The sequence below is a fragment of the Lepidochelys kempii genome, chromosome 6, assembly GCF_965140285.1.
Source record: "Lepidochelys kempii isolate rLepKem1 chromosome 6, rLepKem1.hap1, whole genome shotgun sequence".
In the NCBI taxonomy this organism is placed as follows: Eukaryota; Metazoa; Chordata; order Testudines; family Cheloniidae; genus Lepidochelys; species Lepidochelys kempii.
In genome coordinates this window covers 70,994,774-71,008,352 of record NC_136385.1, presented here as the reverse complement: position 1 = coordinate 71,008,352, position 13,579 = coordinate 70,994,774, and the positions used below count along the sequence as shown (strand labels likewise).

Here is a 13,579-nt window from a genome sequence, read left to right as displayed (position 1 = left end):
GGATGGGAGGGTGAGGGCCAGAGTGCTCTGTTGAAACCTGAGCTGGTCTAATTGATCTTATATGACCACTGACGCCAGCTTAACTTGCTCCATGTCGACACTACCACTTATGTCAGCAAAACTTGTGTCGCTCAGGGGTGTGAAAAAAACACCCTGCTGAGCAATATACGCTTTGCTGGCATAAGTAGCAGTGTGCACAGCGCTATGTTGGTGGGAGAGCTTCTCCACCAGCATAGCTACTGCCACGTGTTAGGGGTGGTCTAATTATGTCAACAGGAGAGCTCTCTCCTGTCGGCACAGAGTGGCCACATAGTAAGGTCTCTAGTGTCGTCATCACCTTAGATACCTTTGGGCAGCCCAGAAGCAGGGGAGATAGCCAGGTGGCTTCGAACCACCTTCTCCTGTGCTTGGGGCAGCTGAGGATTTGGCCTGCTATTTCATATATGCATGGAGGAATAGTAATAGCAAGTTATTGATATCACAAGCTTGAGGTGGTCAGCTGTAATAAACTGTTGCTAAAACAAACTTTGGGCCTGATCCAATGCCCAAATGGAGTGAATGGGAAGGCTCCCATTGATTTTAATAGACATTGTACGTGACCCTTTATGTTTTATATGGCTGCTTTATTTTGACCTAAGAGTCAAATGCATTTTTTTTAAATGTCTAAAATAAAAGGAAAGAGCTGTCTTATTAGATCCCAAAGTAAATAAGCATCTTAGCAAACTTTATGAAGTGCATCTAAACTCACAGGTCAAGATGATTCTCTTAAGTGTGCTGGAGAAAAATAGGTTGCCAGATGGGCATGAAAATGCTGCTTTTTTAAAATCAAGATTGTCCAAAATGCGTGAACTCCTATCTCAATGCACTCCAGAAACTCCAGACAGTACAGAAACATTTGTCTTTAAAACCAATCAGAGCAATCTCAGCCTGGATGTAGCTCCATTTATTTCAAAGACATAATAACAAAGATGCATTTGGCCCATCATGTTTTATTTATATGAGATGCTGGATTATTTCATAAACACATGGTTTATGATATTGATATATATGTAAAAGAAAAACTAGTACTTTTTCATTCCTGGGAAACAATACACCTTGTGACACTTCTTAATTTGTTTTGAACAATAAATTGTCTTTCTTGCTACACATGGAAGGTCATTTGACTCGTTATACTTGCACAATAACATAACTACTAGTTCTCAGGTAATACTCTGATGATCAACTATACTGTGATACTATAGCTGTTTATGTATACCCTAGTAACATCAATTACTTTCTTTTCTGACTCAGGGTGTTTGCAGTGTTCAGTTGTGCACTGATTACTTCCAGAACTAGGACCAATTTCTCGGAAGAGTAGAGACACTCACGTGTATCTGCCCGACGGAGATTTCTCATTCGTATTATTCTTACAGTAAGCAAGTAACAAGGAGATAATTCCATCTGTAAAAGAATGATATATGAAAGACAAAGGTTAAATTTAAAGGCGCGATACCTAACAAATGAAGAACCTAATCAAGTACTGTATGACAATAAAATGTTCAGCAAAAACATGTTAATCAATCATTTTCTAGACTGATATCTGAAACAATATATAGAGATTCACAAAATCAGGGATCATCAAAACAAATCGTGAATTGATTCCTTTATTTATTTATTGTTAACAACAACGCAACTGTGTTTTTCTGAAAAATTCAGGGCACACTTGTGAGTTTAGGTTTTTTCCACAGAGTTTTTAGGGGAAAGAAGGAAAAATTGCAGTTGTTTTTTTCTTTTTACAAATAGTACAATTTTAATTCTACGGAACCAGCTGCCAACAGTTGCAGTACACAGGGTTTGGTCTTCTCAGATACAGGAGTCAGGAAAGTGGCAGGTATTCTTAGCAAAGCTCTTTTTAGTGTGTTGTAGCCTTCTAGACGGCAAAACTTACTCCCTGGTCCCCAGGTTGCTTCTAACCTCAAATTAGGTACTTTGATACCTCCCTCGTGATACCCACCACGGTGCATTTATTGCTTTGAAGTAATTTGTTGTAACTGCATTGTAGACTTGAGCTAAACTCAGTGATGAGTGTACAGAAGTTCATGAGAATCTTTCCTTCAGTTTTGAGTCACATGGGTTTGTATTGCTTGAGTTTCTGTGTGAATTTTACATTCAAACAAAGCCAGAATATCAAAATGAAACTCAAATAAAATCAGCAAGTTTATCCCTGTTTAACATAACAATTATGCCAACACAGAGATGTAAGTTCTAGCTCAAGCAGAACTAGCTCTCATCAAACTACCACAGTAAAAACTGAAGTGTGTTAACTATCGTGGCGCAAACTGAGGGGTGGGGTAGCCGCCAGAGGACAATCCCCTCTGAAATCCTAGGTACGTACTTGGAGTGGCTAGCTCATCCCACTGCTTGAGCTGCCATGGTTACACTTCCATTTTTAGCATGCTATCTCTATCAGAGCTAACATGGGTAAGTCTACACGAGCTGGAAATTACATCTCCGACTTGGCGGTAGACATACCCTGAGAATCTGGGCCATAGGCTCCACGAGGTGCACTACAGCAGGAAACCCAGTTGGCCAGGCACTCCATTTTCAGGCTTTAATCATTAAAAGGACAAGAAACAATAAGAAAATAAGAAGGAAGATAACAACGTTGCTCATAATATGGCCTTCGGTGCTCTGAAACCCTCACCATAAAAAGTTCTTCTAGCTTAATAGGGTGTTTGCAGCATCCCTTTGTGATTTGAAGTCTTCTTCCAACGCACTACCACTAACAGGTAAATACCAAACTCCTAAAAAGCTAATTGAGAGTTTTCTTTTGTTGGGAACTATTCCTGGTCTTCAAAACCTCAGAGTTTCCCTTTGTTTCTTATCCTTCTTTTTGTAGTCACCATATACCCCAAATGCCTAATTCCACCGAAGACTAAGACTCAGAAATCCACTTGAGGAGTATCTACAGAAGACTTTATGGCTAGAGGAGTTAGGCGCATCAATCCTATTGAAAATGAGTGGGGTTATGGTGCCCAACTCCCTTAAGCTCCTTTGAAAATCCTAGCCATAGTCTTTTATCAAGGCAGTCTCCAATACTTTGCAGCTACTGACAAACCTACATGAAGACAGGATGATATGATTTCCTTTTTTCTAAAATAAGGTGTTTCCTGATGGTGTATTTGAATATGCTGCATAGAGTCAAGTCATCCTGGCAAAATGCGACTCTGACAGAGCCCCAAAACAATTCAGTATTTCCTGTGACCAAGACACTTGGTGATAAGGCCCAGATGCTGCTGTTTCCTCATATTCCTAGGAACCCTTCTTCCCACAGTGAGCAAATACATCCAAATCCTAGACCAGCATTTCTCAAACTGTGGCCCGCGGACCCCACTGATCAATTCCCTCTTCTCCCTCCCACTGCCTCCTGCACGCCAGGGAACAGCTGTTCAGCAGCGTGCAGGAGGCATTGGAAAGGAGGGGAAGGAGTGCGGATGGAGCGTGCTCCGGGGGGGTGGAAAGAGGCACGGAAGAGGAGAGGTATGGGTGGAGAGGGGGCGGAAAGAGGTGGGGAAGGGGTGGTGACTTGGGGGAAGGGGTGGAGTGGGGGGCTGAGTGGTAGGGTTTGGGGGTCCGCAAAATATTTAAATCAACATGGGGGTCGTTGGGTTGCTAAAGTTTGAGAACCTCTGTGTGACAGGTTGGATCAGAGAAACCCCTTGGGAGCTGCCACCTGATGTGTCAAGACTACTTCTGCTCCTGCTTTCCTGCCCTGTCATCTTAGGACTTCAGTGCCCTGCCTGGTTTGAGCCAGACCCGCTAGCCTGCTGCAAACCCTGACCCAGGTCTGAACCACATCTCCTAATAGCTGTGGGCTTAACTGAGACAGCACAGGAGCCAGCAAACAGAGCTGTAAACAGGGGAGTTTCCGTGGGAGTTCTGTTGGAGGAGAAGGTATTTGTATTTGGTTTTGTATTTGTATGTGTAGAGGCTTGTTGCGGCTTTGTGCTGGGAGAGAAGCTGAGCCCTGATTAGGGGCCGGGGCTTCTCTGACTAAGGGTCCTATAAAGGTAGCCAGCCAGTCAGGCAGCGGCCCAGGAGCCAGCAAACAGAGCTGTAAACAGGAGAGTTTGAGTGGGAGTTTGAAAGGGGAGTTTGTCTTGTGGTGCTTGTTTGGGGTTTGTTTTTGCTGTGGGTGGTGGTGTTTTGGTGTGGTTTGTGTTTCACAGATTAACAGGATTTAGGTGGGACAGCTATGACAGATACAGAGGCAGCAGTGGGAGTGACCCATGTAGTGGAAGACGCAATGAAGATGACTGGATGTGGAAGCTGCAGTATATACGTGATCCTGGAGGGGGTACTTGGAAAGAGTTTGGTCTGCATGAAGTGCCGTCTGATCAAGCTGATGGAAGAGAAGATTTTAGGATTGGAGATGTAGCTGAAAAGTCTGGTTGAGTTTAGAAGGGGGTTTGAGCAGATTATGGAGCAAAGACATGAGGCAACTGAAGGGAAAAGCTCAGACTTGCAGATGGAAGCAGGACTGAGGAATTCTGAGGGAAGACTGCTGGGTGAAGAAAATGGACAGTGGAAGCATGAGACTAAGAGAATCAGGCAGAGGAAAAGATGGACTAGTGAAGGAGAAATAGAGCTCAAGAACAGGTTTGCAGAGTTGGAAAATGAAGAAGGGGCTCAGCAGGTGGTCACTGAAGGTGGAAGGGCAAGGAAGAAGAGAAGAGCAGCTAGTCCTATAGGAAAAGGGGAAGAGTCAGTGGAGACTACACCAAATATGAGCCCCAGGAGGATACAGGATGGATTGAAGAGGATTACAAGGAAGAATAGGAATGGAAAGAACTTGCAGCCAGAGGGAACAGGGGATAGACTGGAGAATTGCACCGTCACCACGAAAAGTCAGGTCTACGTGATCGGGGACTCCTTACTGAGAACAATAGACAGGCCTGTAACCAGAGCTGATCCAGAGAATAGAAGTGTGTGCTGTCTTCCAGGTGCTAAGATACGGGATGTGGACCTGAGGTTGAAAAGGATCCTAAAGGGAGCGGAAAAGAATCCACTGATTGTCCTTCATGTGGGAACAAATGATACCAGTAAATTCTCACTGGAACGTACCAAGGGAGACTATGCCAGGCTGGGGAAGACGCTTAAGGAAATGGAGGCTCAGGTGATCTTCAGTGGGATTCTGCCTGTTCCTAGAGAAGGGCAACAAAGGTGTGACAAGATTATGACTATCAACAGATAACTCAGGCAGTGGTGTTATAAGGAGGGCTTTGGGATGTATGGCCACTGGTAGGCATTTCATGGACAGAGGACAGTTCTCTCGGGATGAACTTCATCTGAGTAGGGAAGGAAATAGACTTCTAGGATGGAGGCTGGCACTACTGATTAAGAGAGCTTTAAACTAGGAATTTGGGGGAGATGGTTGGGAGATGTCCAGGTAATCTCCACGCCGGATTTTAGCATTGAGAGGGAAGAAAACAAAGTGAGAAAGGATACAGCCGTGGATAGGAGAATGTATATAAGGAAGAAGGACACTGTGGATACCAGTCTAATAGGTCATACTGGCTGTAGAATGTCCGTGCCTAATCGGGTAAAGAATGTGAGCGAGGCCAAACAGCAAAAATTAAGATGTTTGTACACCAATGCGAGGAGCCTCGGTAACAAAATGGAGGAACTAGAGCTACTGGTGCAGGAAGTGAAACCAGATATTATAGGGATAAGAGAAACATGGTGGAATAGTAGACATGACTGGACTACAGCTATTGAGGGGTACGTGCTGTTTAGGAAAGACAGAACTAAAGGTAAAGATGGTGGAGTAGCACTGTATATCAAGGATGAGGTAGAATGTAAAGAAATAAGAAGCGATGGAATGGATAAGACAGAGTCCGTCTGGGCAAAAATCACACTGGGGAAGAAAACTACTAGAGCCTCCCCTGTGATAGTGCTCGGGGTGAGCTATAGACCACCGGGATCTAATTTGGATTTGGATAGAGCCCTCTTTAATGTTTATAATGAAGTAAATACTGATGGAAATTGTGTGATCAAGGGAGACTTTAACTTCCCAGATATAGACTGGAGGATGAGTGCTAGTAATAATAATAGGGCTCAGATTTTCCTAGATGCGTTAGCTGATGGATTCCTTCATCAAGTAGTTGCTGAACCGACTAGAGGGGATGCCATTTTAGATTTGGTTTTGGTGAGTAGTGAGGACCTCATAGAAGAAATGGTTGTAGGGGACAACCTTGTTTCAAGTGATCATGAGCTAATTCAGTTCAAACTGAACGGAAGAATAAACAAAAATAAATCTGCGACTAGGGTTTTTGATTTCAAAAGGGCTGACTTTCAAAAATTAAGGAAATTAGTTAGGGAAGTGGATTGGACTGAAGAATTTATGGATCTAAAGGCAGAGGAGGCCTGGGATTACTTCAAGTCAAAGCTGCAGAAGCTATCGGAAGCCTGCATCCCAAGAAAGGGGAAAAAATTCATAGGCAGGAGTTGTAGACCAAGCTGGATGAGCAAGCATCTCAGAGAGGTGATTAAGAAACAGCAGAAAGCATACAGGGAGTGGAAGATGGGAGGGATCAGCAAAGAAAGCTACCTTACTGAGGCCGAACATGTAGGGATAAAGTGAGAAAGGCTAAAAGTCAAGTAGAGTTGGACCTTGCAAAGGGAATTAAAACCAATAGTAAAAGGTTCTATAGCCATATAAATAAGAAGAAAACTAAGAAAGAAGAAGTGGGACCGCTAAACACTGAGGATGGAGTGGAGGTTAAGGATAATCTAGGCATGGCCTAATATCTAAACAAATACTTTGCCTCAGTCTTTAATAAAGCTAATGAGCAGGTTAGGGATAATGGTAGGATGACAAATGGGAATGAGGATATGGAGGTAGCTATTACCATATCTGAGGTAGAAGCCAAACTCGAACAGCTTAATGGGACTAAATCGGGGGGCCCGGATAATCTTCATCCAAGAACATTAAAGGAATTGGCACATGAAATTGCAAGCCCATTAGCAAGAATTTTTAATGAATCTGTAAACTCAGGGGTTGTACCGTATGACTGGAGAATTGCTAACATAGTTCCTATTTTAAGAAAGGGAAAAAAAGTGATCAAGGTAACTACAGGCCTGTTAGTTTGACATCTGTAGTATGCAAGGTCTTGGAAAAAATTTTGAAGGAGAAAGTAGTTAAGGACTTTGAGGTCAATGGTAAATGGGACAAAATACAACATGGCTTTACAAAAGGTAGATCATGCCAAACCAACCTGATTTCCTTCTTTGAGAAAGTAACAGATTTATTAGACAAAGGAAACGCAGTGGATCTAATTTACCTAGATTTCAGTAAGGCGTTTCATACGGTGCCAAATGGGGAATTATTAGTTAAATTGGAAAAGATGGGGATCAATATGAAAATTGAAAAGTGGATAAGGAATTGGTTATAAGGGAGACTACAGTGGGCCATACTGAAAGGTGCACTGTCAGACTGGAGGGAGGTTACCAGTGGAGTTCCTCAGGGATTGTTTTTGGGACCAATCTTATTTAATCTTTTTATTACTGACCTCGGCACAAAATGTGGGAGTGTGCTAATAAAGTTTGCAGCTGATACAAACCTGGGAGGTATTGCCAATTTAGAGAAGGACCGGGATATCATACAGGAGGATCTGGATGACCTTGTAAACTGGAGTAATAGTAATAGGATGAAATTTAATAGTGAGAAGTGTAAGGTCATGCATTTAGGGATTAATAACAAGAATTTTAGTTATAAACTGGGGACGCATCAATTAGAAGTAACAGAGGAGGAGGAAGACATTGGCGTATTGGTTCACCACAGGATGACTATGAGCCGCCAATGTGATATGGCCGTGAAAAAAGCTAATGCGGTCTTAGGATGCATCAGGTGAGGTATTTCCAGTAGAGATAAGGAGGTGTTGGTATTGTTATACAAGGCACTGGTGAGACCTCATCTGGAATACTGTGTGCAGTTCTGGTCTCCCATGTTTAAGAAGGATGAATTCAAACTGGAATAGGTCCAGAGAAGGGCTACTAGGATGATCCGAGGAATGGAAAACCTGTCTTATGAGAGGAGACTCAAAGAGCTTGGCTTGTTTAGCCTAACCAAAAGAAGGTTGCGGGGAGATATGATTGCTCTCTATAAATATATCAGAGGATAAATACCGGAGAGGGAGAGGAATTATTTAGGCTCAGTACCAATGTGGACACAAGAACAAATGGATATAAACTGGCCATCGGGACGTTTAGACTTGAAATTATATGAAGGTTTCTAACCATCAGAGGAGTGAAGTTGTGGAATAGCCTTCCAAGGGAAGCAGTGGGGGCAAAAGATCTATCTGGCTTCAAGATTAAACTCGATAAGTTTATGGAGAAGATGGTATGATGGGATAACATGATTTTGGCAATTAATTGATCTTTAACTATTCATGGTAAATAGGCCCAATGGCCTGCGATAGGATGTTAGATGGGGTGGGATCTGAGTTACGATAGAGAATTCTTTCCTGGGTATCTGGCTGGTGAATCTTGCCCACATGCTCAGGGTTTCAGCTGATCACCATATTTGGGGTCAGGAAGAAATTTTCCTCCAGGGCAGATTGGAAGAGGCCCTGGAGGGGCGGGGGTTGCCTTCCTCTGTAGCATGGGGCATGGGTCACTTGCTGGAAGATTCTCTGTACCTTGAAGTCTTTAAACCATGATTTGAGGACTTCAATAGCTCACACATAGGTGAGAGGTTTATTGCAGGAGTGGGTGGGTGAGATTCTGTGGCCTGCATTGTGCAGGAGGTCAGACTAGATGATCATAATGGTCCCTTCTGACCTTAATATCTACGAGTCTATGAAAGCAGCTTACAGAAGTGTGCCTGTCTTTAACACTCAGATGCCCAACTCCCAATTGTGTCCAAACCCTAAATAAATCTGTTTTACCCTGTATAAAGGTTATACAGGGTAAACTCATAAATTGTTCACCCTCTATAACACTGATAGAGAGAGGTGCACAGCTGTTTCCCTCCCTCCACCCCGTATTAATACATACTCTGGGTTAATTAATAAGTAAAAAGTGATTTTATTAGATACAGAATGTAGGATTTAAGTGGTTCCAAGTAGTAACAGACAGAAAAAAGTGAATTACCAAGCAAAATAAAATAAAACACACAAGTCTATGTCTAGTACAGTAATAAAACTGAATACAGATAAAAACCTCACCAGTTCCAGTAAGCTTTCTTTTACAGACTAATCTCCTTCTAGTCTGGGTCCAGCAATCACTCACAACCCCTGTAGTTACTATCTTTTGTTCCAGTTTCTTTCAGGTATCTTTGGGGGTGGAGAGGCTCTCTCTTTAGCCAGCTGAAGACAAAATGGAGGGGTCTCCCAGGGGTTTAAATAGACTTTCTCTTGTGGGTGGAGACCCCCTCCTCTCTCCTATGCAAAGTCCAGCTACAAAATGGAGTTTTGGAGTCACCTGGGTAAGTCACATGTCCAAGCATGACTGAGTTCCTTACCAGACAAGCCACATTCCTGGGAAAGCTCAGATGTGGATTGGCATCTCCAAGTTCATTGTTGGCTTAAGGGTTTCTTGATTGGGCACTTACTGAGAATAGTCTTTTCTCAGGAAGCTGACCAACTGCTTCACTAAAACCTACTTAGAATCGGACAAGTATACAGCCAATATTCATAACTTCGAATACAAAAATGATACATGCATACAAATAGGATTAATAGATTCAGTAAATCATAACTTCTACAGAGATGTTACATGGCATATGTAGCATAAAACGTATTCCAGTTATGTCATATACATACATTCATAAGCATATTTCCATAAAGCCTTATGGGGGGCACCGTCACCCTCTGTCCTAGACCATAATTATTTTTATGAGCTGATTTCAGCTCAGACAGAAGCAGCCTGTGTCTCCTACAACATTTCACAGACTACCTAGAATGTTGGCAAATATACAGGCAGAGTAGATGTCGAGACATTTTCAGATGAAGAAAGGCTAGAAGAACTTCACTCAATGTGTGCATTAATTGAAAGAGTGAAGTCAAATTTTCTCAAAACAGTCTGCTAATGCATCAAACTGATACTCTGGCTATACCCCACAAATGTGATATTTTTATTTCAAATTGACACTAATGACTAGGCCATTTAAAGCCTTTACATTTTATTTATGTAGAAATGTATTATGTTCACAATGTGACAGCCTGTGGGCACCTTAATTTAAATAAAAATACTATGACTATGACTAGCAACAATAATAGGCAGTCATCCTTTTGTCCCTCCATACCCCATCACTTGCAGACCTCCCAACTTAAGTCCACACCAAATGCATACTTGGACAAATAAATAGATGAGCCTTACAGTGTACTTGGAAGGACAACTGTCTGCATCGCATGAGCTCAGGAACTCCACAGATTAAAAAATAATAGTTAAGTATCGTGTTTTCACTCAAATATTCCAGTTTATAAACCTTGATTCGGTTTGTTTTCCAGAATATATGAATGCTCTTCAATACAGTTTAAATGCAGTAAATAATGTCATGAATCCACATGATTGCCAAATTTTGCGTTAAAAAAATTATCCCACTAGTGAGTTAAGACGACAAATAGACTCTTTGTTACATCAAATCTGCTCTTTTTTCATGTGTGTTCTAAATCCTGCCACTCCTCCTTGCACACAGAAGTGTAAAATGTTATTTTTATTTTAACTTATTCCCTTAAATTAGTCAACAGAAGGGGAAAATTGCTTAAACAATCAGTATGACACTTGTAACGCAATATCTTTGATCTAGTTTCATAAAAATATAAGATGGTTCATAAATATTATAATGAATATTAATATCAGTTATACATATATATGATAAAGTATTTGAATTGTGCTACTCTGCGTATGTAAACTCAAAGAAAAGCAATTTCAGGTCCATCTAATCTGCATAACAGACCATTAACACTACAATTATATCATGCTTCACTTATTGGTAACAAATAGAAAAGCTTTCTTTTATAGATAGGTTTCAGAGTAGCAGCCGTGTTAGTCTGTATCTGCAAAAAGAAAAGGAGGACTTAGAGACTAACACATTTATTTGAGCATAAGCTTTCGTGAGCTACAGCTCACTTCATCGGATGCATTCAGTGAGCCGTAGCTCACGAAATAAATAAATAAATAAATAAATAAATAAATTTAGTCTCTAAGGTGCCACAAGTACTCCTTTTCTTTTAAAGATAGGCTTTAATAATGGAGTCAAAATTTGGAGGGTCCCAAACAGAATTCTAAAGTGGAATGAACAAGGGAGTGATGTACAATACTTTAATTATCTTGCCATCAAATTCAAGTTGCACTTGAGATAAAACAGAAACATTTATTCTTTGAGTGATTTACTACTAATTGTCAAACCATCTTCATTTGAATGCCTGCAAAATAGCATGCACAAGCACAAGACCCTGCATAACGTAGATGCAAGAAACATTGCATGTACTAAGCCAATCTGACAGCTAAGTACACACATGCACATCTTAGAATTTGTATGCAAACACTATGCAATCTAACTGGGTACAAGTCTATTTGAAAATGTGGGCTATTAAATGCACTATGCACAAAATCTAATGAAAACTATTTTTAATCTATTATTTTTAGCAAAAAGAATAGGACAGTCCCACAAATGAAAACAAAAACCCTCTTCCCTAAGCAAAATAACTGAGTGAAAAGAAGGGCTTTGCACAATGTGCTAAATGTCAACAAACTAGAGTTTTGTTGTACAAATGCGGAAGGAAACTCCTTAGTAAAGGATGCTCCACTATGAAAGTCCTGCCACAAGTCCAGGGCTGGCTCCAGCTTTTTTGCCGCCCCAAGCAGCGAAGGGAAAAACAAAACAAAACACCAAGCCTGGTTGAGCTGCTGCCGAAGTGTCGCTGAAGAGGAAGAGAGGGACTGCAGGGCCCGCCACCAAAGACCCGGATGTGCGACCCCGATGACGGACGGAGTGCCGCCCTTTTCTATTGGCCGCCCCAGGCACCTGCTTCCTTTGCTGCTGCCTGGAGCCGGCCCTGCACAAGTCTTCAACTGTTTAAATCTAGGGACTGTTAGCCTGAATACCACTGCTGACATTAATTGCTATTGTAGCATATAGGGAAAGGAACAGTCAGGACCCAGATAACATACATCTTCATTAAAGATCAAAGTCAGCACCTTGAATTTTGCCCAGAAGCAAATAAGAAGCCTGTGCTGGTCCAGGAATGTGATATAATATGGTTCCATATAACTGATTCTGTGTAACAGGCAAGCAGCTGCATTCGGTTGAAAGTACTCATATACTTCAGTGAGGAGCACCAGATAAAAGCTCATAGATGAGAGAAAGGAAAAGAGAAGACAGAAGATTAAACAGGCAAAGAATATATGTGTTCTTCAAGTAGCACCACATACAACACACTGCACTGTCCCAGTCTAGAAGTCACAAAGACAGATTACTGTGACAAGGTCTGGCTCTGCAAGAAGAAACTCCAGACATGTCATCAGAGAACAGATGACTTTTGTTTAGTTTGCATCCAATTTGGTAGAAATAGTCTTCTGATGATGGCACCCTAAAAACAGAGGGTTCGCTGGCTTTTTTAAAGGTTTCAGAGTGGCAGCCATGTTAGTCTGTATCCGCAAAAAGAACAGGAGGACTTGTGGCACCTTAGAGACTAACAAATTTATTTGAGCATAAGCTTTTGTGGGCTACAGCCCACTTCATTGGATGCGTAGAATGGAACATATAGTAAGAAGATATTTATATACACATACAGAGAACATGAAAAGGTGGAGTAAGAGGCTAATTAATTAAAAGAAGCTATTATCAGCAGGAGAAAAAAAACTTGTAGTGATAATCAAGATGGCCCATTTAGACAGTTGACAAGAAGGTGTGAGGATACTTAACATGTGGAAATAGATTCAATATGTGTGATTACCACTACAAAAGTCAATTATCCAAGTGACATAAAACACAGAGCGAACACATACAAACCACCTAAATTCAGATTATGAGATTACAGCATTTACACAGAAAGTTTAGTATAGTGACAAAGCATCATGTTTAAAGCTTGTCTACATGAGAAAGTGGCATCAGTTTAAGTTAAGGCTTAACTTAAACTGGTGCAAAAGGCTATGTGGATATTGTTATATCTGTTTAGGTTGAACCAATTCACCCTTCTCATGTATGCGGGCTTGTGTATAAGAGGCTGTGTCTGCACTATAATGTAGGTGTGAGATTCCCAGCTCACCTACACACACCTGAGCAAGCTCTCATCTCATCTCAACTAGCGCACTAAAAATAGTAGATTGGCCGCAGTAGCATTGGCACCGGCATTAGTGGCACAAGCTAGCTGCCCCAAGTACAAACCCACCTAAAGCCTGTGGTACATATTCGGGGCAATTAGCCCATACCACTGCATGGGCTATGTGGCCACAGTACTATTTTGAGCACAACAACTCAGATGAGAGCTAGCACAAGTATGTCTACATGAGCTGGGAATCACATCCCTACTTCATAGTGTAGACATACCCAGAGAAACTAATTCACAAAACTAATCATAAAACTATGTTTTGT

General features: G+C 41.5%; 1 protein-coding gene across 1 annotated transcript in view; it reads right to left on the bottom strand.

The window, feature by feature from the left end:
* LOC140913612 (cytosolic phospholipase A2 epsilon) overlaps nt 1–13,579 on the bottom strand; it is a 54,726-nt gene that overhangs the window by 37,240 nt on the left and 3,907 nt on the right. Inside the window, exon 3 of the mRNA XM_073350338.2 lies at nt 1,368–1,440. Within this exon, the coding sequence (XP_073206439.2) occupies nt 1,368–1,440 (73 nt within the window). The remainder of the gene's footprint in view (nt 1–1,367; nt 1,441–13,579) is intronic.